The following is a 24,752-nucleotide window of genomic DNA, read 5'->3' as shown; positions in this document are numbered from 1 at the left end:
TGCATGTGTCTCTTGGATGAAATAAAAATCACAAACATATTTTCTAAAAAACAGAAAGATTTCTTTTAACTAAGTTTCTCATACCTCTAACATTAAGCGAAAAAACAGCGAGTGAACCCATACTCACAGAACTTCAGAACAAAAGTTTACATCTCCAAACCCCCCTGCACATCTGGCAGCATACTGTAGGCACTTGTAGACACGAGTCAAAAATAAATGTTATGTCAATGCCTACTTCACAAAGACCTCTTTCCCGTCCACAAACGCTCTGGTCCCAACGAAATAAGCCCTCTTGCCGCGTTCTGTTTTCTATCATGCGCCGTGCACGTTTGCGATGACGTAATATGCACGCAAACGCACCAGGGTTCGATAGAATTAAGTTGAATGTGAAACCAGACCAACGCTGCGGGGGGCGCAGGGAACAAACGCGCTCGGATTGGACCACAGCAAACCAGCTGTAGCCTGACATGCACTTCTCCAAATCTAAGTGAACACGGAGCAGTTTTTCCGTGAGCGGGAATTGAAAACCCGGAGTGGACCATAAGCGATTACAGAATGTTAGAGTGGAGAGAGGAACGTGCTTTCGCTCCAATCCAGGCTTTGATCACATCCCCCTCAGCAAGGTGAATACACCTAGTCTTTCCTTAATTTAAGACCTATTCAAACTAAAATTAAGACATTTATCACACTATTTGATAAATGAAAGCCTATTTACGGCCTTAACATTATGAAAAGTGAATTTAAGACATTAAGGAGAGACGGGAACCCATAGACTCGCTGCAATTAACGGAAATCTGTCGTAGCGACGGAGAACTTTAATCCCTGCTAACATATAATGCTAGGTTATATATTACACATGGAGACAGCGCTGAGTGATTCACCTTGCTTTGTGTTCTCAATGTAGCCGTACTTGGGTGGGCTGATCAGCCACACCAGTAGGTCCTTTCTGGGCGTGTCTGGGTCTGATGCAATGATGTGATTGGCTGAGAGCTGGACTCTCCCTCCTTCCTGGACCTGTCATACGCCATAAAGAGTTTAAAAAATGCTGAAAGAACCAGATCTTGAAGGGGCATTCGGCAACTATTTCAGCTTAATAAAACCGTTTAGAAATCATGTGGATGGTTTAATAACCTGTTCTGGTGAGAATGGTGACTTTCCCCGCTCCCCCCAACGTTCCCAGGCGGAAAACCAACCTTGCAACATGAGGATTAACGTCCCGGTAAGTTGGAAATAGGAAGTCTCGTGAGAAGCGAGAACGAGCGAGAAACACAAACTGCTTTATGGCAATTCGACATAAACACACACGCCGCCTTCAATGTGTATGATTTATTACCCACCTCGGTAGAAATATAGCTCCACACGATAAAGTTGGCCGGCTCCCATAATAACAAATGCACATGAGCAGCAGTAGAAAGCGTGAGGAGGGTGCCGCAAGTGAGTTTTCTTACGACATTGTTGTGAAATATACGCCTCACAGCTGTAGGGGGAGCTCGTTGGTCAAAACATGCGAGAACAAAAGTGAAAATCAGTGAAGAAATAGCTAGGGTTGCCGAATGCCCCTTTAAATTAAAGTAAGAACTATGTTCACCTTAATGCTGCTGCGGACAGTGACTACAGGTGGCTGCCTCTGGGTAGAGGTGATGGTGATAGTGAACATCTGGTTTTCCAGACGATTGTTCTCACCATCATAGACAACGAAGTGAAAAATGTCAGTGACAGGCTGGTTACCCGTTTCAAAGGACGTAACATACCTATATGAAAAAAGAAAAGAAAAAAAATCTCACTATTTTCAACCTTCTTCTTCAAATTCTGAAAGAAAGAGAGCTGGGACAAACTGTTTTGAAAAATAGCTGAAAACATAAGTTAAATGCTCCATCTGTTTAAAAAGCTAACCACCACAGGATAATAGTCAAATATGGGCAAAGACAATCGCCTGAGTGAATTTTTATATTTCATCATTTCTCAGCGGACCTCAACAATTTAAAGCAATTAAAGCAGCTTGTGTTGACATGCATGTTGAGCCGCCCCAAGCACTTCTGCTCGCCAAACATTTTGCATGCCTCATTATGGAGTCTAATATTAACATAGTAGAACTAAGAATGATACATTAATACTAGTAATGATCTGAGAAACACATTGATAAAAAGATCAGGCCACAAATTCAAAACAACATGAATATGCAGTAAAATTATGGTAAAAATTAAAGCAAGTACTATCTAAATTCAATTATCGTAAAATATATGAGAGTAACAGCTGCTAAGAATATAAAATACATAAATAGGCAGGGTTTTAGTCAACTAAAACGAAAACCATAAAAAAACCTTTGATACTTTAAATAAAGTAAATTCTCAAAATAAAGCATTTTCATTTTTACTTAGATTAACTTGATGTACTAAAAGAACTAAAACGTAAATGAAAATGTATAAAGAAAACAAGACCTAATAACAATTACAAAAATAAAACCAACTTGCTAAAACTTTAAAATTAAATATAAAATATAAATAAAAAAACTGATTTAAAATATGAATAAAACTATAATCTTAATGATACTACAATAACACTGGATGTAGGGCATTTACCTGATTTTGTGGTTGTTGATGTCCTCCATTGTAAAGGATGAATATTCACTAAGTTCCTCTGTTTCAACCTTGTTTTTGGTGAGGATCCCATACATTGGCACAGAAACTAACTGCACAAAAATTCTCTCATCTGGAGATTCATCATCCTAAAAGGCATTGACCAAACGCTTTTTATGCATACTGGAAACTGCCAATTTTAACTTTTATTTTCAGTCATTGTAAGAACATGCCATTCCTCACCATATAAGCTAAATGTGAACGCCTAATAATGGTGCTGCTCTTCTCCCCCACCTCCATGGATAGCAAGGCCTTCGGGTCACATTTGGGAGCATCACCTTTGACCTCAGACACCAAAACCTGCACTGTGATGGAGGTCAGTGAGATTCCATCCGTCACAGAGAAGGTCATGGAGTCCTCCTCGATGGTGAGACCGGCATGATTATACTGCAGAACGTTCCTGGTGACGTCACTGGAGGTGAAGGTGTCTCCTGAGGTGTGAGGAGAATTTTGATGAATAAAGGAAAGAAACTGAAGCCACAAAGTACAATAAAGAAGCACACACTTGTGAGAACCAAAAATGCAGCACCTACCATTGACCATCTGGACCTGCGAGCCAAGGTCGACTCTCAGGAGGGTCCCATGTAGCGGCCCCTCCACCAGCTCAAACTCCAGCTCTTCAGCGGTCGTGTCAGCATCTGTCACCGCTAACTGTCGCACACCTACACGACATGGAAACAAGCCCAGTAAGATAAAAAGTCAATATTGTGCTGACTGACATTGTACTGACATCTAGTGGTGTGGATGTAGCCTCATGCGAAAGGAAAGGTTTTCAGTTACCAATGTCATTGTAGAAATGTGAATTTTTGTGAAAAAATTGTGAATTGTAGAAATGAATTTTTTTTCGATGCGTAAAAGTGTCCAACAACAGGGGGTTAACTGAGAAAAAATTTGTCGTTTTCGGCTAGTCAGGTGATCTCTAAATGGTGGCCCCCATGAGGTGACCCGCCCCATGAAAAATGAAATAGCTTTTATTAGGCTTCTGATGTGACTGTAGTCTCATGTGAACATGATTTGAAACGTTTCTCAAAGGAGCTATTCAGTTCAAAACTTTAATGAGGTGTACAACTTTTTAATGAGGAAAAAAATACTGACTGGACCTTTAAAAAATTGTGAATTGTAGAAATGAATTTTTTTTCGATGCGTAAAAGTGTCCAACAACAGGGGGTTAACTGAGAAAAAATCAGTCGTTTTCGGCTAGTCGGCTAAAATGTAAGTGGTCTGGTTTGGTTCAGCTACCAAATCAGACATCAGGAGACTACAACGGATAGTCCGGACTGCGGAGAGGATCATTGGTGCCCCCCTGCCAAACCTCCAGGACCTGTACTCTTCCAGAGTGAGGAAGAGAGCAGGTAAAATCATCACAGACTCCACTCACCCTGGTCACCACCTGTTTGAACGGTTACCGTCAAGACGGAGACTCAGATCACTGGCCACAAGAACATCTCGGCACAGGAACAGTTTCTTCCCACAGGCCATTTCCCTCCTGAACAGTTAACACTCCTCCCAAGGCATATGCCTTTAAGTGCAATACTCCCACTGTTTAGTGCAATATCCTACAACTCAGGTGATACTTATATGTAGATTTATTTATTTATAATATTCAAAACACTGTAAATATGTTCATAATCTGTAAATCTGGAAATGTCTATTCTGACTAAACCTAACTGTGATACTTTTTATTCTCATATATTTATATTTTTATTCTTTATTCTTAAAACTTGTAGTATTATGTTTCATGTTTCTTGTTGTATTTGTATAGTCCACTGGAAGCCTCAGCACCAAAACAAATTCCTTGTGTGTGCAAGCACACTTGGCAATAAAGCTCTTTCTGATTCTAATTCTGATTTACAATACTTATTCATTCACTCTAATTACATTGTTGCAATACTCGTTTCCTTACCCACTGGTGCCCTGCCGCCAAGGCTGACCTCCAGCACCGGATCCAGAATCTGAAAGACCGGCGGCTGCTGATGATTGGCCAACAGCAGAATAGAAAAGTCCATCTCTGGAGTGGTGTGCTCTCCATCAGACACTGAAATAAAAGAGCGACTCAGAATAAGTGAATCATGCACAAAAACACTGTTGACCTTCAACCCAGCCTGTCTTCTCCACTTCAGATGAATGAATGCAACAGACACAGGGAGGATGAATCAGACAGAAAAGAGAAAAAGAAATCCTACATCATCACAACCTCATCCTCCAGACACTACACATAAGATGTGAACTAAAGGGACAACTTGGGAGACACAACTAATCAACATGCCTAATAATATTCTTTCTCTATAAATGCGGGCACGGAAGTGTCCGTTTAATATAATCTGCCCCTTTTAGCCGCTGTAACCTGAGAGCACGAACAGTTGTGTTACGTGTGTGAATATTAGAGTAAACACTGCCCCTACAGGCTCGCCTTCATCTGCCTCCACTTTTGAATCCGTGTGACCAACTTGCCAAATTTTTCAGTGCTCACACGAAATGCCCAATCACAAAAATTCAGTGAACTATGGAAAATGTGACTATACATTTAGTTCAGTTTTTTGTTTTTGTAAACATATATTTTAAATGAGAAATACAATCATTTTAAGATTTTAAGAGTTTACACTGCATTAAAAATGTAAGTGGCAGAGATGATTAAATTGTTATATTTGCATATTGAATTGTGGTTAGTGCTGTCTTCAGTAATCATTTAAAGCTGCCTTGCCTTTCCAAATGTTTTTGGGATTGTGTGTGCGTCTGACTGCAAACAAAACTGCACAGTGCTTTTAAATTTACCAAAAGAGGAAATGGAAGTATTTTTGTTGTTATGTAATACTCCAGTTACTACAATAGAACAGTGGTGATTTGGATTTAACCACTATTGTCATCAACAAATTATTACTCATAGTCATTTTATTTTATTTTACAGTAAACTAAAACTAGTAGTTACTATGGTATGCTGGTGGAGATATATATTTTTGTAAGGCTAGACGCGATGAAGCCGCTTCCCAAACCACAGTCACAATTTACATACTTACAATGCAAATGAGACAAAACAAAGACCTTGATCCTGTCAGAACAATGAAAAAAGAAGAAGAATAAAATGCGAACAGAATATTTGAATTTAAACTGTGGATGCAAACAGAAATCCACTGCTGAGCCAAGATTCTCTATGTTTTATGACAATGTTTGATGTTTTCCTTCAGTTAAGAATACATGTATGAGAGAGGAATAAAAAGTTCTTTCAGCATCGACTTCTGACACTGCTGTTCTCCAGTCTAGTGTAACTCGGCATCCATTTCACTCTATTACTAACAGCTCTAAAAGGAGTTTGTCTGCCCTACAGTGCCCTGTTTCCATCCAGACATAGAAGGGCATATGAGAAGTCACAGCTCTGATTCATGTGTGCTGCAAGAAGAAGATGGATGCACAATCGTATTCTGCTGTCAGGCGGAATAAAGCGTATGGATGGACATCAGAAAGAGAGAGGGAATTATACTCCCTCTTAGGGGAGAGAAGGTCCCATAAATAAATAACAGCAACACACAAGGGGATGTGGGATCAGAGGCACAGAGGGATCTATACATGGCATTTGAGAGGAAGAAATTAATTCTGGGTCTGCTGGAAGCTTGTAAGGAAAGGGAGAATAAGTCAGAGTCACAAGGGGGTTACAGAGGTCAAAAGTGATAATATACCTGTGAAATGAAGGCTCACTGACTCTGGTAGACCTGTAGGAATGGAAGATTGTTAGTTGTTACTTTCACAAACAACTGCTAACAAATCACAGTAATTAGCAAGCAGGGTGAGAGATTATTTCATATTTAAATGGTTATACTGAAGAGGGGAGTTTTACGACAAATGCATCGCTAATAATGCCTCAGCCGTCGGGTTTGACTGCTCAGAAGCACCAATTAGCATCACAGTACTAATAAATAAAAAGTGCGCTGACATATTTGCTAATTAACTTCCCATTCAAACTATATGCATTTCAAATTACTGAGCGTGTCATTCTAGTATTGCATGCTACTATTGTTACATTCATAGAGCACTGTAAAAACCAAACTCTCCAATTAAAACTGCTTTGGGACTCAATTTTATAGTTGAATGAATAACAGAACTGTAAATGAATAGAATTTGAGTTGTATTAAAACTTATTACACTACACTACACTAAACATATTAAAATGTTTAGTCTCTTATGCTCAACAAAGCTGCATTTATTTGATCAAAAAATACAGAAAAATAGCAATATAGCTAAATATTACACGATTTTTATATTTTATTTTATTTTATTCCTGTGATGCTAAAGCTGAATATTCACTCCTGTCTTTATTGTCACATGATCTCTCAGAAATCATTCTAATACTGTATACTGATTTGGTACTCAAAAAATGTAAATAATAATAATTCTTATGTAGTTAAGTAAAAACTAACCTGTAAATGAGTACTGATAAAGTTCCTGAAGGTGGGACGGTGCTTGTGGGGGTCTGTAGATAATTTTGCCACTGTCTACATCAGCCTGGGTGAATAGGCGTACATGATGGTAAGGTCTGTCCCTGTGCTCCAGCGCACCTGAAAGAGGAGAGTGACATCATCATGTTGATATTAATATAACAATCAATCCAATATTAGAAGCTCAGAAATAATAAAAGAGAGATTGTGGGATAAAGATTATTTATGCAAAACTGAATTAATATCCATGAGCTAAGTCATTTGGGTGCATCACAATCTTTTTCCACCATTTTTTTTTAAACGTAAGAGAAGGTTGATGCCCATTCTATTAATAATTGTTATTTAATCCAGATAAAACATCTAATCCATAAAAAGGATATGAGACATATTATAGAACCACAAATGAAGCTTCTCACAATTATCGTACCCTTCCATTACAGCAAGTTCCACCTTTGAAATCATGTACTCTTTATTTAATGGTACAAAAAGGAGAACAAAACAAAACTATCAGGCTTCCATTATGCCTATGAGTGTCCTTCCCCTCACCCCTATGACAATAATAGAGGTTTAGTTACCATGGCCTGAGGTGAGTGCTTTGGAGATGTTGTAGACAAGCTTGTCGCTGGGCGTCTCAGAGTCAGTGAAGGAGAGAGCAGAGGGAGATATCACAGTCACGCGATCTTCCAGTGCCTGCACACACACAGCCAAAACCATATACACTGATCAAGACAATGTCTGCAGTCAATTGTCATTTGCTTACCAAGACTGCATTTATTTGATATTTATTCGATAGTATTGCAACTAAAATTAACCGTATTCTATTAGATTTAAAATGTAATTTATTCATGCTGAATTTTACTCCAGTCTTCAGTGTAACATGATCATTCAGAAATCATTTTATTATGCTGATTTGGTGGTCAAGAAACATTTCTTCTTATTATCAATATAGAAATGCTTTGTGATGCATTTCCCCCCTAGGATTCTTTGATGAAAAGAAAGTTCAAAAGAACAGCATTTATTTTACATTTTTTTGTAACATTGTGCAAGTTTTGACTGTCAATTTTGATCAATTTAATGTGTTTGTGCTAAATAGAAGTATATTTGTTTGGCCAAAAATTAAAAATCATATTGACCTTAAGCTTTTCTCCCCATTTAACTGGCAAGGTGTTTTAAGTAAAAAAAAAAAAATATATAAAAACATTTGACTAACAAAGGAATATAAGTTTAAAAAAAAGTAAAAAAAAGAAAGAAGAAGAAGCAGTTTCAAAGTCTGGATACACTGAATTTTAACTCCTATTTAACTAGACAGAGAATCATTTAGTCTTTTCATGTCCTGCTGTTTGAATCTTACAGTAATCTGCAGGTCGGCTCCAGGTGAGATCTGAGGCATGCCAGGGCTTTGAGGCATCACTCCTATAGTGAAGGTCTGCTTATCACTCAGAGTCTCTGGATAAACCTCACTTGAAACCTGTCAACAAAAGTACCCACGCATGAACAAACATTTATGAACTAAACAAATACCACAGTACACATGTGTGTTTCCACTAGAATATTTTTTTTTTTTTTAATTTTTGTGAAAAAATTGTCTGTGTGGACCAAAATAGATTTTGTTGAATTGGGGGAGGGGGGGATTAAAAATCGTGACCAGACACCACACTAATAGGTTGACAAAAAACACTTTTTTTCAAACACCCCTGAGGAAATAAATTAAACCGTGTCGAACCATTAAAACTCAAATCTTATTTAATGAAGTCTGTGGCACAGGGTGCAGCCTCAGGCAAGATGTGAAGAGAAAAGAACAAACAAGATGGGAAAGCAATTTTCTGCAGGAGGACAAAAACACTGTTGTGTCAAGAGTCATTAGGGGTTTAAGCTGATGAATTAACTGTGATTGAATGTCCATTAATGCAGCTTACACTAATTTGAAACTGGATTTGAAGACAAATTAGCTCATTTATACCGAAGTAATGCAGTGAGGCTGGTGAAGGAGAAGTAGGACAGATGGACAAATTAGTCTAAGAGTGTGAAGCAGAACTGAAGTAAAACGGAGAAAATAGTCAAATAGTGCGAGAGACGGGAACAATTTGTTTATCTTCCTAAGAGGTTTGTGTTTGCTTTGTGCATCACTTGTAACAGGAGATACGCTGATCTAAAAGTCTGATTTTGGGTGTGTGAGAGAAAAAGAAAGAAAGGTACACTACTATTCAAAGGTGAGAGGTTGGTAGTTTTTTTTTAAGTTTTTATTCTTACAAGGCTAATCCCAACCCCCCCCCCCCCCCCCCCCCCCACCCCCAAAGCATAAAAAGTAACATCTCCTGAGCAATCTTTATTCATATCAACACAATGTGCCCTGCTTATCAAGATGCCCTTAGTGTTTGTATAGTGACTCGGTCGATAACACCATTGCTTTCAAAAATAAACGATTGCAGTAAAAATGTACTTATGTAAAGAGCATCAAAATTGGATCCAAATTATATTTATATCAAATATAATTTTTTTTATAATTTATATATGTGTCAAATATGTGAAACAGAGCAGTACATCCACAGATTAAAACATGAACCCAGTCAGATGTCAACCTTTGATTCTTCATACTGAGCCGCAGGGCTCTTGCAGAATTGACAGTATATGCCTCGAGTTAAATTTATTGCGCAGTGTGTCTCACCTGAAACTGAAAAGTGTCTCTATGTGTTCCAGAACCATAGTGTCTGTACCAGACAGTTCCTTCATTAACATCTTGCTGTGTAAATGAGCTGGTGGGTGTGGGGTCCTGACCATCTGGGAAAGACTGCCATGCTTCCACAGGACCATCGGCGGGCATAGACACCAGCACGATCTCTCCTAGACACACACAAGATTCCTTTAGGAAGAAGCATTTTACTGTAGTGCATGGCACTGAATTGAGTTCAGAAAGAAAGACAGACATAGAGTAAGGAATTAATGATGATGATACCGTGTTTGGGCTGTCCACTCTCTGAATAAATGGTGTACAGGATTTCAGAGTCACTGGCTCCTTGGAACTGAGCATTGAGACACTTTTTAGACAGCTGCACCATTCCTCCCTCCCTCACCCAGGTCTTAGGCACTGAACGCAGGTGAGGAGTCAATCCAACCTTAAGAGAAGCCATAATGCACCATTACTGGCATGTTTATATCAGCTTATAACAGCATGTAAGGTACCTCATAATAAAGTAATAGTTTATACACTACTGTTCAAAAGTACCTGTTCAAATGTTTTTGACAGAAATCTCATAAGTTTACCAAGGCTGCATTTATTTGATCAAAAATACAGTAAAACAGTAATGTTGTGAGATACTTTTGCAATTTAAAATAACTGTTTTCTTTTTTAATGTTTTAAAATGTATTTTATTCCTGTGATGGCAAAGCTGAATTTTCAGCATCCATTACTCCAGTCATCAGTGTTACATGATCCTTCAGAATGATCCTTGCATTTTACTTTGAGAAACATCAAGGCTACACTTCCTATGCCAGGAATCTTTAGATCCTGAGTAGGCTCTGAACATCCCAACACTAGCTGAGGAGCTCATTCTGGTGAATAAGATCATCTGCTGCACAGGTAATCAAAGACTGTCAAGGACGTGGAGAGATGAAAGCTCTGATTCACAAAGGAAACACCTTGGCACCCTTCCACCACCTTCCTGCTGAGCCTGATCACCTCTCTGAGAGCAGGATGGATTTATAAGGCAAGGTTTCTACGGAAGAGTTCACTCATGGGTCAAAATCATAGACTCTCCCTTAATTGAGATTTTTGCTGCATTTCATGTAGTGCATTTCTACCTATGACCCTTAAAGATAACTTTTGCTTGTGTAAACTACTGTTGATTCCTCCATAATGCATAACACTAGAATACAACCAATTAATTTTGATGTTACACATCAAAATGAAATTTTTTTTCCCTGACAAAACATATTTTACAGTGAAGGTAATACCTGCAAAGATTTTCTTTCTTTCTTTCTTTCTCTAACTTTCTCTAGATTTCTTTCGATCAAAGTGTGATCAGGTACTAGAAATGCCAAAGAACTCTTCAAAAGGTTAATTGAAAGTCAGCTTCCTCATTTATCCCTTTTTGTCTTCATAGCAAAAATCCACATTACGATTCTTTTGAGATCAGGGACTTTGGCTCTTAGCGCCTTGTGTTGTGGATGGAATTTGACCTTTCCACTCAATAACACTTATGTGATTACTAAAGACCTTGATGAGGCCTTCATGCGATTCTGTCCAATAGTCTTGCTGCGATCCTACCAGTAAAAACGATGTACTATTGATCAGAAAACAGAGTGTTCACCCTGAAATAGGGCTTTCCATTTGTCAAAAGCTACTTAGGATGGGAGATAAGAGGTTGCAGCAGAGAACAAGGCAGGTGTAATCGGATGACACTACTGAGAGATGTGTGGATAACTGTGTAGGGAAGGGGGAACAGAGATAGAAAAGAGCAAACAAAGTGCTGCTATCTGTCTAGACATCAGCAGGCTGAGGGCATGTCAAATAGTCAGAAAGAAGCAATTTCAAGGGGGTGGTGATGATTATGTATGTACGTATAGTGGGAGAGAGGCATGCGATAGCGGTGTTTACCCTGTCATGAAAAACACTTTACGCACAGTAGTCTAGATCACAGAATTGATCCACTGTGTCTCAATGTGCTTGCACTGTCAGATTTTACTTCTTTATAATTTTTTTGCAAAAATGTACCTACATCATATTAGTGCCATATCTACTGCTACATGGTAAATACTAGTACCTTATGGTTTAAATATGATCCTGTGAGGCAACGAGCACAGTAGTTACAACCTCTGTATATTACTTTTCAGCCCTTGGTACTATGTGTATTGTATTGTGTATTGGTACTTTTGCTATTTGGTTCTGTTCCTTAAACCTATCTTTGTAAAGCGGCCTTGGGTGTTGGAAAGACGATATATATAAATAAAAATTATTATTATTAATTATTATTAGTTGAACCCTATGTGATCACAAACAGACACCAACAATAGACTGTACAAAGTGGTAACCTACAACTGTTACCTTAATGAGCAGTTTCTAAAACCATTTAATAAGGTCCATTTAAAAAATTTCAAACCCAAAACAGGATCCCCTTGCAAGTGATCCTCATCTTAAATTATAATGGCAGCTAAATCATTTTAAGTACAAAGACCCATCCATCTATCTATCCATTCTCTAAACCTCTCGCCCTATGTAGGGTCACAGGGAAGATGGGGCCTTTCCCAGCATCTCAGGCTGAAGGCATGTATAAATACTTATTTATACATTTAATGTTAAGAATTTAGTAATAATTATATTTTTAAATTCCAAAATTAAATAACTGCCTTTTATACTATCATATAGCATATTACTAAAATATGAAACTTTTGAAAATAAAAACAGATTTGTATGGAAGCTTGTTTCCGCCACTAAATAAATAAATAAATAAATAATAATAATTGCGACTTTTTATCTTACAATTCTGACTTTTTTTCTCACAATTGCGAGTTTACACCTCGCAATTCTGACTTTATTTCTCACAATTGTGAGGTATGAAGTCAGTATTGCGTGAAATAAAGTTGCAATTGCGTGTTATAAATTCAGAATTGTGAGGTATAAAGTCAGAATTGCGTGATATAAAGTCGCAATTGTGTGTTATAAAGTCAGAACTGCGTGATATAAAGTCGCAATTGCGAGTTATAAAGTCCAATTCTATGGGGGGAAAAAAGACTGACTTTTTTCCTCTCAGAATAGTTTATATCTCACAATTCTGACTTTATAACACGCAACTGCGACTTTATATCTCACAATTCTGACTTTATAACACGTAATTGCGACTTTATTTCACGCAATTCTGACTTTATATCTAACTATTCTGAGTAATAAAGTCAGAATTGTGAGATAAAAAGTCGCAATTACCTTTTTATTTTTCATTCTGTGGCGGAAACAAGCTTCCATAGATTTCTCTATTAATTTCTACTAATATAAAACTAGGACTGCAAATATGTAAACAATAATTGCAGGATCTCTGACCAGTCTATAGAAACTGTAATAATATCAGATTGAGATGTGTTAAAAATTAGATTGAGATGTGTTGAAAATAGTGTGTTAATGTTATTAATTTTAACAATATTTAATTAATATCTTAAATTATACAGCAGAAACAACTTAAAATACTCATTAAAACAGTAATTTCTGGTCATACAGATAAGAGTAATACATCATTCGAAACTGAAAAATTCGAAAAAGGTTCTACTTGTTATTTGTGTAACTCACAATAACAACAAAACATTGAAATAAGAAAACAAAGAGGATCCGCTTTCTGCCATCTCAGTCTCTGTGAATTTGAGCCCGTCACAAAAAAAAAACTCAACTCAGTGTATACTTGCCTCACAGACATGCGAAATATTTCTATAGAAACTTGAAATGTCGAGCAATTGTCAACCAATTCAAGTGGAAAACAAATATTTTCAGATTATGTAATCCATATGAAACGTGCGTATAGGCACGTCCACTACTAGAGAGATGATGAGTCATCATCGTTGACATAATCTCTGCATTTAAAAACACAGTAAACATTATCAATAAATTATTAAAATGTTTAGACAGTCTCCATAGCAGTTTTTTCACAACACATTCATAATCATTACTTTTGCCGGTGCGCTGTGGCAAGCTGTATGTGTGCGCTTGAGCACTGATTAGGCTATGTATTATATATGGGCAATTAAAGGCTCATTATTATGATTTATATGGCTTATTAATATACACATGCAATTAGTTGACTAATGACTTAAATGAATGACTACTAGTTGACTAGTAAAATCTTTAGTTGAGGGCAGCCCTATAAAAAATAAAAAAAACATAGAAAAATGTATTTAGGCCTATCCAGTGATGTTAAATTTTGTCAGTGTACTCTGGAGTCTTGAATGATTTCATCATGACAGTGGACATGAAATGCATAAATCAAGACATTACGCAGCGGTAGCCTGAGGTTCAATCATAAAGGTTTTTCAGCATCAGGTGGGTGCAGGAATCTATAATTAGCCAAAAAAAACCTTGGTCTTAGTCCAAAATGCAGAGGAGCTGATGGCCTGCTGTTCTTATTTTTTACACTTACTTGAAAGAACATAACACATTGATAGGCCTATAAATAATTTAGGTATCTAGTATTTAGTCATTAGTTATAAACGGCACATTTACAATGAAAAAAAACTTCCAATAAAAAAACCCAGTAGAAATTAAACACATTTAGCTTAAAAAAGAAAAGAAAAACAAGGACATGCCATTTCAAAGAATATAAAAATATATGATAAGAAGAATAGCACTTCACATACGTATGATAAAAAATGTTTCATGAAGAATACTTCTTGATCAGGTGAACTGTCACTTAGCAAATCTTTTTAAGAGTAAAACCAGTCATGTCCGTACCTTTTGAGCAATGCTGATGTGAAACAGGATGTTCTGGTAGCTGTGTCCATCATTGACCTGCAGCAGAAGTCTGTCCTGGTCTCCTTCAGAACCATCATGTACATACTTCAGTTGCTCAAGATCCAGGTCTTCCAGTTTAAAATTGGTTACTTGCACATCACCATGCACGTGTGTCAGGTGACCATGTTGAGGTGGATCCAGAACCGTGATGAAAACGTCTTGTGGGTTATCAAGGTCACTGATGTGAAGAATGGACCTGCTGATGACGGCTGTCTCACCAGTGTTAATGTACAGGATTTGATTGGTGATCACAGTGGGTGGCTGTGGAAGGGGTAAATTAACATTAATATTATATTCAAACTCAGTTTCAGTGAAACACAGAGACAGTCAATCAGTAAAATATTGAAGATTTCACAATTTAATATTGGGGCCCCAATACCCTTATTCTGTATTCTATTTCCATCTATGTATTTTCCCAGTTTTATTTTGTGAATTTAGGCATGCAGAGGTGATAATTCTATCAGTGCTTAAAGGTGCTCAAAGCGATGTCACGCGTTTTTTAGGCCAAAACATTTTTTGTCACATACAACAAACATCTCACTATCCGCTAGCTGCCTGTCCCCTGAACACACTGTAAAAAAACATGGTCTCTGCAGACACCCCAGGCTCCACAAACGGCAACAAAAACAAACTGGCCTTACCCGCACCACGAAACATAACAAACTGTTCCAGCCAATAACCGATAAGAAGGGTTTGGGGGGTTAGTGTGCGGATGAGGAGGAGGGAGGGTCTAGCTAGCCTTCATTTTGTTTGACAATACTTTAAACGTCAACCAGAGGTGATGTCACCCGACATCGCTTAGAGCACCTTTAACTAGAGTTGCTCAAATGAAAGACAAGATGCATGAAAATGAGGGCAACAGAAGGCAGATATCTGTGCATTTGAGGTCCAAATGGGATGAACACAGACACAAATGGACAATACTGGATGTTACTCTAGGGCTGTTTAAAGTGCGTATTTGTGTTCAAGGTCCCCGCCAGGATCCAACATCACTTTGTCTATCATGACTTCATTCTGTATCCTTCCGCATCAACACTTATATTCCAATTATATTTTTGGCCACTTTAAGTTATAGGCAAAGAAAAGAGATGACAAACGTTGCAGGAATGATTTGAATTAGTGTTGTCCAAATGAGCACCAAAGCATTTTGTTAACAATATACCTTTTGTATAAAGCAATTTAAAGTAATGAAGATTCATTAGGTTTCTATTGCAAAGAGTTGTGGAGAAAATCAGGCCACATTTGTTTACCACCACAAAGGGAATACAAGAGCAAATGGCTTATTTTCAAAAGACTATCTTTTCCCCCAGGGAGGGATTATTGCATTTTTTACTCTCTTTCTCTAAGGAATAGATTCACTGTCCCCCCCTCCCTCTCTCTCTCCCCCCCCCTCCCTCTATCTCTCCTCTCTCTCTCTCCCCCTCCCTCTATCTCTCCTCTCTCTCTCTCCACTTTGAGATACTGCCTCACTCAACAGAAAGAAGTGCTCTGACTTCTTGGCCTGCTGTTATCAATCCATGAGGGGCAGGAATGTATTTTGGGTGTTATTTGTTGCAATGACATCCATTCGAATTCTGTTGGGGAGCTCAGGTTTCCGTGTGTGTGTTCGTTTGGCTGGCGAAGAGAGGGAAGAGATGCTGGCTCAGTGTGAGCTATAATGCCCTCCTCAGAGTGAGGATAATGGGCAGTCAATCTATGTTAAGGATGTGGACTATGGGGGTAAGCAGAAACTGTATAAGACAGAGGTGGTCGCTCACGCAATATGGCGACTGTAGGAATGTAATGCTGTTATAAACATATTTGTTGTATAAAACTTCGTCCTTTATATGTATCAGTAAAAGTTTGGACACTCTTGATCAAAAAACGAAAAACGATTGATCTTAAGGTGTGTTCAAATGCTTAAAAATTGTTTTGTAGACAAATTGTACCTAAATATGAATCTCTTTACAAAGCTTAATTTTTATTTATTTAATCATTCACTCATTCATTTACTTATTTTACCAGACATTGAAGGAAAATTGGCCAACTTAAGTGTCAAGCATAAGTGGCAAGTCTTGTACATTGAAACATTATTGTTTAAAAAGCATCCCAACTGAATACTTCATGAAGTTGGTTGAGAACATGCCCAGAATGTGCAGAGATGTAACCTAGGCAAAGACTGACCCCTTTAAATAGGCTAAAATATAAAATAATAAGATATCATTTGTTCACCATTTTATTGGGCACTACATAGTTGGTTTGAATGAGTTTATTATTATTCTAAAAATGTATGAAATAATAAAACAAATAAGATGTACACAACGATTCTGAAATGCTGTGCTAAATGTAATTAAAAAAATGAGTTATTTTACATAATAGTTGATCAAAACAAAAACATAACATATTCACTCCAGGGTTTTGTTAATCAGGGAAAATGCTAAATATCGGCAGATTAATAGGCCTGGCACATAAGCTGTATATTAGCCATGCGCATGGGAAAACGGGTGGACAAAATATATAACTAAGCGATTCCTCACAGTGGGTCTCATATGCTAAGCGTGTATACGCTCAAATTTGTGTGTGAAATCTGCATATGAACATTTTCTCAAACAAATCATGATCCACCAATAACTTTTGTACTAAAATAAATTCTAAATGTAAGGAAAAATTTAGGATCAACTGAAACCACATGTAGGTAAATATCACTTAGGCTCTAAAGATGTGAGAATGCATCTTTAGAGAGTGTCATATACAGGTCCTTCTCAAAAAATTAGCATATTGTGATAAAGTTCATTATTTTCCATAATGTAATGATAAAAATTAAACTTTCATATATTTTAGATTCATTGCACACCAACTGAAATATTTCAGGTCTTTTATTGTTTTAATACTGATGATTTTGGCATACAGCTCATGAAAACCCAAAATTCCTGTCTCAAAAAATTAGCATATTTCATCCGACCAATAAAAGAAGTGTTTTTAATACAAAAAAAAAAGTCAATCTTCAAATAATTATGTTCAGTTATGCACTCAATAGTCAATACTTGGTCGGGAATCCTTTTGCAGAAATGACTGCTTCAATGCGGCGTGGCATGGAGGCAATCAGCCTGTGGCACTGCTGAGGTGTTATGGAGGCCCAGGATGCTTCGATAGCGGCCTTAAGCTCATCCAGAGTGTTGGGTCTTGCGTCTCTCAACTTTCTCTTCTCAATATCCCACAGATTCTCTATGGGGTTCAGGTCAGGATAGTTGGCAAGCCAATTGAGCACAGTAATACCATGGTCAGTAAACCATTTACCAGTGGTTTTGGCACTGTGAGCAGGTGCCAGGTCTTGCTGAAAAATGAAATCTTCATCTCCATAAAGCTTTTCAGCAGATGGAAGCATGAAGTGCTCCAAAATATCCTGATAGCTAGCTGCATTGACCCTGCCCTTGATAAAACACAGTGGACCAACACCAGCAGCTGACATGGCACCCCAGACCATCACTGACTGTGGGTACTTGACACTGGACTTCAGGCATTTTGGCATTTCCTTCTCCCCAGTCTTCCTCCAGACTCTGGCACCTTGATTTCCGAATGACATGCAAAACTGAGCAACAGTCCAGTGCTGCTTCTCTGTAGCCCAGGTCAGGCGCTTCTGCCGCTGTTTCTGGTTCAAAAGTGGCTTGATCTGGGGAATGCGGCACCTGTAGCCCATTTCCTGCACACGCCTGTGCACGGTGGCTCTGGATGTTTCTACTCCAGACTCAGTCCACTGCTTCCGCAGGTCCTCCAAGGTCTGGAATCGGTCCTTCTCCACAATCTTCCTCAGGGTCCGGTCATCTCTTCTCGTTGTGCAGCGTTTTTTGCCACACTTTTTCCTTCCCACAGACTTCCCACTGAGGTGCCTTGATACAGCACTCTGGGAACAGCCTATTTGTTCAGAAATTTCTTTCTGTGTCTTAACCTCTTGGTTGAGGGTGTCAATGATGGCCTTCTGGACAGCAGTCAGGTCGGCAGTCTTACCCATGATTGCGGTTTTGAGTAATGAAACAGGCTGGGAGTTTTTAAAAGCCTCAGGAATCTTTTGCAGGTGTTTAGAGTTAATTAGTTGATTCAGATGATTCGGTTAAGAGCTCGTTTAGAGACCCTTTTCATGATATGCTAATTTTTTGAGACAGGAATTTTGGGTTTTCATGAGCTGTATGCCAAAATAATCAGTATTAAAACAATAAAAGACCTGAAATATTTCAGTTGGTGTGCAATGAATCTAAAATATATGAAAGTTTAATTTTTATCATTACATTATGGAAAATAATGAACTTTATCACAATATGCTAATTTTTTGAGAAGGACCTGTATATGTGAGGGGCGAGAATGATGAAAGGCTGTGAAGAAAAGGATGTTCAAAAAAGCCCTAATATGGAGACGGTGTGGGCATGTTTTAAGCAAATAGTTAACCTCAGGTACATGTGTGTACCGTGTGTGTGTGTGTGTGTGTGTGTGTGTGTGTGTGTGTGTGTACCTGCTGGGACAGCGCCTGAACAGAAACAGTCTGAGGCTGAGAGAACAGCTGAGGATCTGCTGCCCTTAACATGAACTGCCCACTTCTGAAAAACAAGTCGACATTACACCGCTGTGAGCAGATTCAAGGATATAAATAATATGGGTGAGTCAGGGTTTGCTTACATTTTGCTACAAAACCAAAAAGCATCTATATTGTAGGGACCAGCTAACAGTCCACACAAAGAAAACAGCTTGGTAAAAATATTAAATAATGTCATAATTTAATATGTTGACATAACCATACTGGAAACATCCAGTTTCACGTCTTTGTAAACTAAAGTTTAATGCGTTTTATTAATGATTCTTTTAATGCACCTATGAAACCATTGTTGAGGTGGGGGGGTGCTACCAAAGAAATCTAAAATTCTCGGGACAGCAGCATGTGTCCAAATTTTAATCTTAACCGTTCGATTTCATTAGAAACGATCTTAAAACAGGGCTTTAATTGTAAAACACCGAACTTACCCTTTAATGAAAATGATTAGCTCATTATTGAGCCAATGGGATGTAATAGTTTCCATTTCACATTGTGACAGAAAAACAAACGTGTGTTTGTGTATAAAGTGGACAAAAGCAACAGAAAATGACACAATTACTAAAAGACCCAGAGAAGCAAACGGCAGAGACGAAAATGAGATAAATTCAGGGTAGCTTTTAAAGAGAAATGATACAGACTGAAAAAGGGATACATTGTGAAAAGAGAGATGAGGAATAAAATAGGAGTGAAAGTGTGAGGGCACACAGATCACTTGTTAATTAAATCACAGAGCTGAAGGGAGTGAGAGGAGCCATCAAAGATATAAACTGTGAGAAAGTTGAGAAAAAATTGAAGGTCAGCAGTCAATCTGACTTCCACATGTAATCAACACAAATCCTACGGCTTATGGTGACTGTGGGGTGTGTGTGTGTGTGCCCTGTCAAATGCCTCAGCAACTTCACCGAGTTAATTAAAGGTAATGACTGCGCACACTCAGACTTAGTCCATCCCCCAAAACACACACACTCGACACCCGCTCGCCTTAATACAACCTGTACAGCATCTATCTGGATATTTTAGTGTATAAAGATCAACAAATATCTAAAATATGTCAATCTAAGAAGAAATAGGCCACATCCCACAGGAATGAAGAACAGAATTGTCACCTAAAGTGATATTTCAGGAGATGAGAAATGTAATGTTCTACATGAACTATAAACAGTGAGTAAATAATATGAAATTAATGATTTTAGACTTCCATATATCCTCTAGTTGATAAATAAGAATCATACGTTTCTAATTACTTCCCAAACAAATATCCTGGGGAAATGACCCAGGATTAATTCAGCCAATTCTGTTACACACATACACTCACTTGGTCTGCTCTTTATGATGAATGAAGCGCACTGCTCTACGTTTGAGCTGAGTAAAGGTGAAAATATCATCTCTGCCCAGTGCTCGGTCTCTGTCATTCTCCAGGACCACGAGGTGGCCGTTACTAGGCGGTTGAAGGAGCTGGAGCAGCATGCTCTCTGATTGGCTATCTGCATCCTTAATTGACAGGAGAGCTGGATCCAGAGGCTTAATTCCACCAATAGGAACCAGCAGCGAGCCATTGATATAAAGAGATGGAGCGCGGCTGTTTGCTGTAGAAACAAAAGTGGATGGGATGGTGAAATACTCTTACAGTCATTAAAGCATACAGATTTCAATAACATAAAAACTAAATATATTTAAAATAATAAAATAGACAAATGTAAAATATAATATAAGGAAATATAATATTTACTTTTACTCTGTTCTATATAGAATTCTAGGTCTCTTGATTAGTTTTTTAAAAATAAGGCGAAATGTCTTAAATGATAATATTTTCACGTTTAATGGGTTATTTAATTTTTTTTCTAGTCATAGAGTATGTTTACAAGCTGTTTAAAAAGTAAAAAGTAGGGATGCACGATATATCATTAACCATATTGGTATCAGCCGATATATGTTCATTTTTAATGTTGTTGTTATCAGCCCAATAAAAGCCGATAAATAATGGATTGTTTCCTTCAGCTGACACACTTCAGATGCTCACTGTTCACCATGATGGTTTTGAAATGCTTGAAATATGATTCGAATCACTTAAAAAAAGAAAATACAGTTAATTATTTAACTGTCTAAGTACAGTTAACATGCACAGCACAAGTCTGTTATATAGGCTGTAAAAAAAAGACTAAAAAGAAAAATAGTTAATCAAAACTAAATCCATAAAATTATCCCATGATGGGAACCTCTAAACGTTTTACATATGAAGTGCCTGTCAGAACCCTTTGAGGCTCTCTACAGAACCTTTTATTTTAAATGTGTCCATACTAAAAGCACTGCTCCGATTATGCTGGCCAAGTTTAAAGATTCCCTTTGGTCTGTAGAAATCTTATTTTGTATCAGATATGTGAAGCAGAAATTCTAGGTTACCATGGCAGGCTCTTGTTTTTCGGTCAGCGTAGTATCCATGACCACAATCCGGGATGCATCGACCACCCTTCAGGAAGGAGCTCTCAGCACAGACGTGACACTCACCTACACTCACGCACTCCAAGCAACCAGCTGAGCATGCTGGGAAATAACAGTAAACAATCTGTCATTAGACTCAGGCAGGACACGAGAGGGAACTGCGTCACACTATACTGAGCTTCTCTAAAATTAGCAGGTTGGTAAGCATGCCAAAATGAACAATGTAAGCAGTCACGATCACTCTCTCTCTGACCAGATTTACAGCACTCACCGGTGCACTGACGGGTCGAGTCATCTAAAAAGTAGCGCTTTCCGCATTCCAGCACACACTGTCCATTCAACACAGCATACGGCAGCTGGCACCGCAGGCATCGGCCATGGGTCTGGCACTGATCACAGTGCTCATCACAGCCTGTTCAGAGAAATTGGAAGGAAGAGAAAGACTGAAACATGAAATTTGATTTATATTTTATATGAAATCCAAGTTGTCTATAATTTTACATACTAAAATGATTTTTTTAAATTCCTTTCAAAAGTTGGTAACATTTTTGAATGTTTTATGCTCACCAAGGCTGCACCAAGGATAGAAAGTTCAACAGAACAGAACAGTATTTATTTGGGATATTTGTAACATTACTGTCTTTACTACATTACTGTCACTTTTGATCAATTTAATATATCCTTGCTAAATGAAAGCATTAATTTCTTTTAAAAAAAATCTTACTGACCCCAAACTTTTAAATGGTAGTATAAATGTAGTCTTAAAATATAATAATATTTTAACAATTATTAATATATAATACATTTAAAAGAGATTCAAATGTAATCAATTATAATAGATGTAAAATAAATTCCAGTACCTCTGCTGAAATGTTTCAGTGTCAGTGAGTTAAATACTACATGCTACAATAACGTGATAATGCGGGATAATATTAATCTTTCAAAATCACAGAAGAAAGTGACTTTTAAGTAATGTGCAGATTCTTCAATCTGGTCTATACCTACAGCACCGCTGATAGACTTTCAGTCTAATTTGAAATCAATCCATTAAGTTGCCATTAAACCTTGGCTCTAGCACAGCGGCTGATGTTGGCACTATACAGCTGAAATGAGCGGCCCTCCCTCCCTCACTCCCCGACCGTGACAACTGACTGAGAGATTGAAATGTCAACGTTTATTGAGCTGGAAAATTGATTGGTTGGACTCATAATGAAGGTTGTTAGTTTTGTTGATGACTGACTCAGACATCTCTCGACATCCTGGTAGAATCCTGGCGAGCAACCCGGCACACAAATGCCATCCTGCAGGACGTATCCCTCCATGCACTGCAGACAGTCACTACGCAGGGGTCCGCGGCACGCGTTACAGCTCCAGTCGCACTCTGAGAGAAACAGAGCAAAAGATAGAGTGGGTGGGAGGAATATGAGTAGAAAAAAGATTAATTGGAGTTTGACTGAAGAAAAGCAAATTGAAACTAGAAAGAAAAAGGCCAAGAGACAGTGATGAGAGAGCATGAAAGATTGGCATTAGATTTGCATTTATAGAAGGGAAAAACAGAGCATGATAAAGACCAATCACTTTTAATTCAGTATGCAAATTTTGACAACATTATTGCCTAAAGGAATGTAGAACTTTCTAGAAATAGTAATTAATAAAGCAATATGCCAAGAGAGACTGTATGTTACAGTGGGGTGTTTAAACACCCCTTGAAGTTGTGATGTAGCAGAAACAGTGACATCTTTTCTATCATTTATTCTGTACAATGAATAAACAATTGGCCGCCAAGTAATATAGTTCATTAGTTTATCTGTGGTGAGGTAGCAACTTATATAGAAAGTGCAATCACAGCTGTGCATCAACTACCATTCAACAACAGCTTTAACACAGCTCATCCAATCAGAATGCACCATCTTTTTATAAGCACTTCATAAGGTAGGTTTTATTTAAATTTAAGGTTCAATTATCTGCAAAACCAAGCTTGAATAGTATCTGTACAAAAAAGAAATATGAAGGATTTCAATACACCGCTTGACTTACAATGAGAAAGATAAGAGACAATATTTCAGTTCTCGAATAATTCATTAAAGAGAGCGCTAACCGACCATTTGATAACTCACAACCAGACCTCCGCTCTCGAAATCAGCAAAGCTCGTTAAAAAGCCCCATCACGCTCTTTCTGTCATCGCTCAATCTATATAATCTCATCATCTCTCCCCTCATTGAATGAAACCATCCTCCCAGCCAAAACATTTCAAACATTCAACTGTAAAGAACAGTGGCTAACTTCATTTAACACTACATCCAATTCAAATGTCAGTGATGTCCATATTTACTGCTTCAACTCAAAAGCAGCTCATTTGTCCATATGTCACTTAGACATGCTCTTCTTTCACATATCTATCCATAAAGACACAAACAACAATGATGTCCAGCATTATCGATGTGCTTCCTCCAAATATTGTCAAGGTAACTTTCCTTCACTGTAGCCTACTGCAGGGGTAAACAGCATCACATATCTGTAACACATTTCTGATTCACTCTCACTCATTCAAAAACACACATACTCATACAAAAAATAATCTGTGTCCTTTTGATCTTCTCTGTAAATCCCATCAAAACGAAACAAAAAAATCACTGTATTGGTATCTATGTTCCACATCCAATTCCCAAACCACATCGTATTAAACACCGGTTTGAACACACTCACAAATATTAACAAATATATTCTCTGAAAATAAATTAATTATTAATTTAATTTGACTAGTGTCTTCTTGAAATTTACTTGACCTTAATTATTAGTTATTAAAATACATTCTCTTTAGCCCAACTGTTCTGTGCATTTTAAGGATGCATGTTAGTTATAATAGACTGATAGAGTATGTAAGATGTTTCTTCAAGGATGGAATTACACTACACAACTTTCAACATCTGAATAGTTTTTAAAACAATGGGCATCATACACTTTCTGACTTTGTACATGGTTACAGAAAAAAACTGGGCATCTTACACTAAATAACTGAGGATCTCATAGTCCTAACTTTCATGTTGTTCCAAACTCACACAGAAACATGGTCCTTGTTGCTCGGAGACGCATGAAAACAATATGTGTTCTGAAATCTGCTCAAAATATCAAACATGTTTCTGATCCAACTTTCTGAGAAAACATTGTGTAGTGTATTCCAGCCTTTATGAGATTAACGTTC

General features: G+C 37.7%; 1 protein-coding gene across 2 annotated transcripts in view; it reads right to left on the bottom strand.

Moving 5' to 3' along the window:
- fras1 (Fraser extracellular matrix complex subunit 1) overlaps positions 1-24,752 on the bottom strand; it is a 127,992-nt gene that overhangs the window by 27,427 nt on the left and 75,813 nt on the right. The window contains exons 24-41 of one of the 2 annotated variants that reach the window (XM_077231329.1): positions 22,790-22,930; positions 21,821-21,961; positions 21,511-21,651; positions 20,426-20,696; positions 19,033-19,117; positions 14,490-14,810; positions 10,017-10,176; positions 9,729-9,904; positions 8,415-8,531; positions 7,639-7,753; positions 7,046-7,183; positions 6,308-6,340; positions 4,540-4,671; positions 3,170-3,298; positions 2,820-3,067; positions 2,580-2,725; positions 1,589-1,751; positions 882-1,014 (exon numbers count right to left, since the gene is read on the bottom strand). In XM_077231329.1, the coding sequence (XP_077087444.1) occupies positions 882-1,014; positions 1,589-1,751; positions 2,580-2,725; positions 2,820-3,067; positions 3,170-3,298; positions 4,540-4,671; positions 6,308-6,340; positions 7,046-7,183; positions 7,639-7,753; positions 8,415-8,531; positions 9,729-9,904; positions 10,017-10,176; positions 14,490-14,810; positions 19,033-19,117; positions 20,426-20,696; positions 21,511-21,651; positions 21,821-21,961; positions 22,790-22,930 (2,790 nt within the window). The remainder of the gene's footprint in view (positions 1-881; positions 1,015-1,588; positions 1,752-2,579; positions 2,726-2,819; positions 3,068-3,169; positions 3,299-4,539; positions 4,672-6,307; positions 6,341-7,045; positions 7,184-7,638; positions 7,754-8,414; positions 8,532-9,728; positions 9,905-10,016; positions 10,177-14,489; positions 14,811-19,032; positions 19,118-20,425; positions 20,697-21,510; positions 21,652-21,820; positions 21,962-22,789; positions 22,931-24,752) is intronic. The other variant, XM_077231330.1, reaches the window with a different exon arrangement.

The sequence above is a fragment of the Siphateles boraxobius genome, unplaced genomic scaffold (genome assembly GCF_051911475.1).
Source record: "Siphateles boraxobius isolate OS27281-9 unplaced genomic scaffold, OSU_SipBor_1 16, whole genome shotgun sequence".
Lineage (NCBI taxonomy): Eukaryota > Metazoa > Chordata > Actinopteri > Cypriniformes > Leuciscidae > Siphateles > Siphateles boraxobius.
Note: the sequence above shows the minus strand (reverse complement) of the source record. Positions and strands in the feature narration are given on the sequence as shown.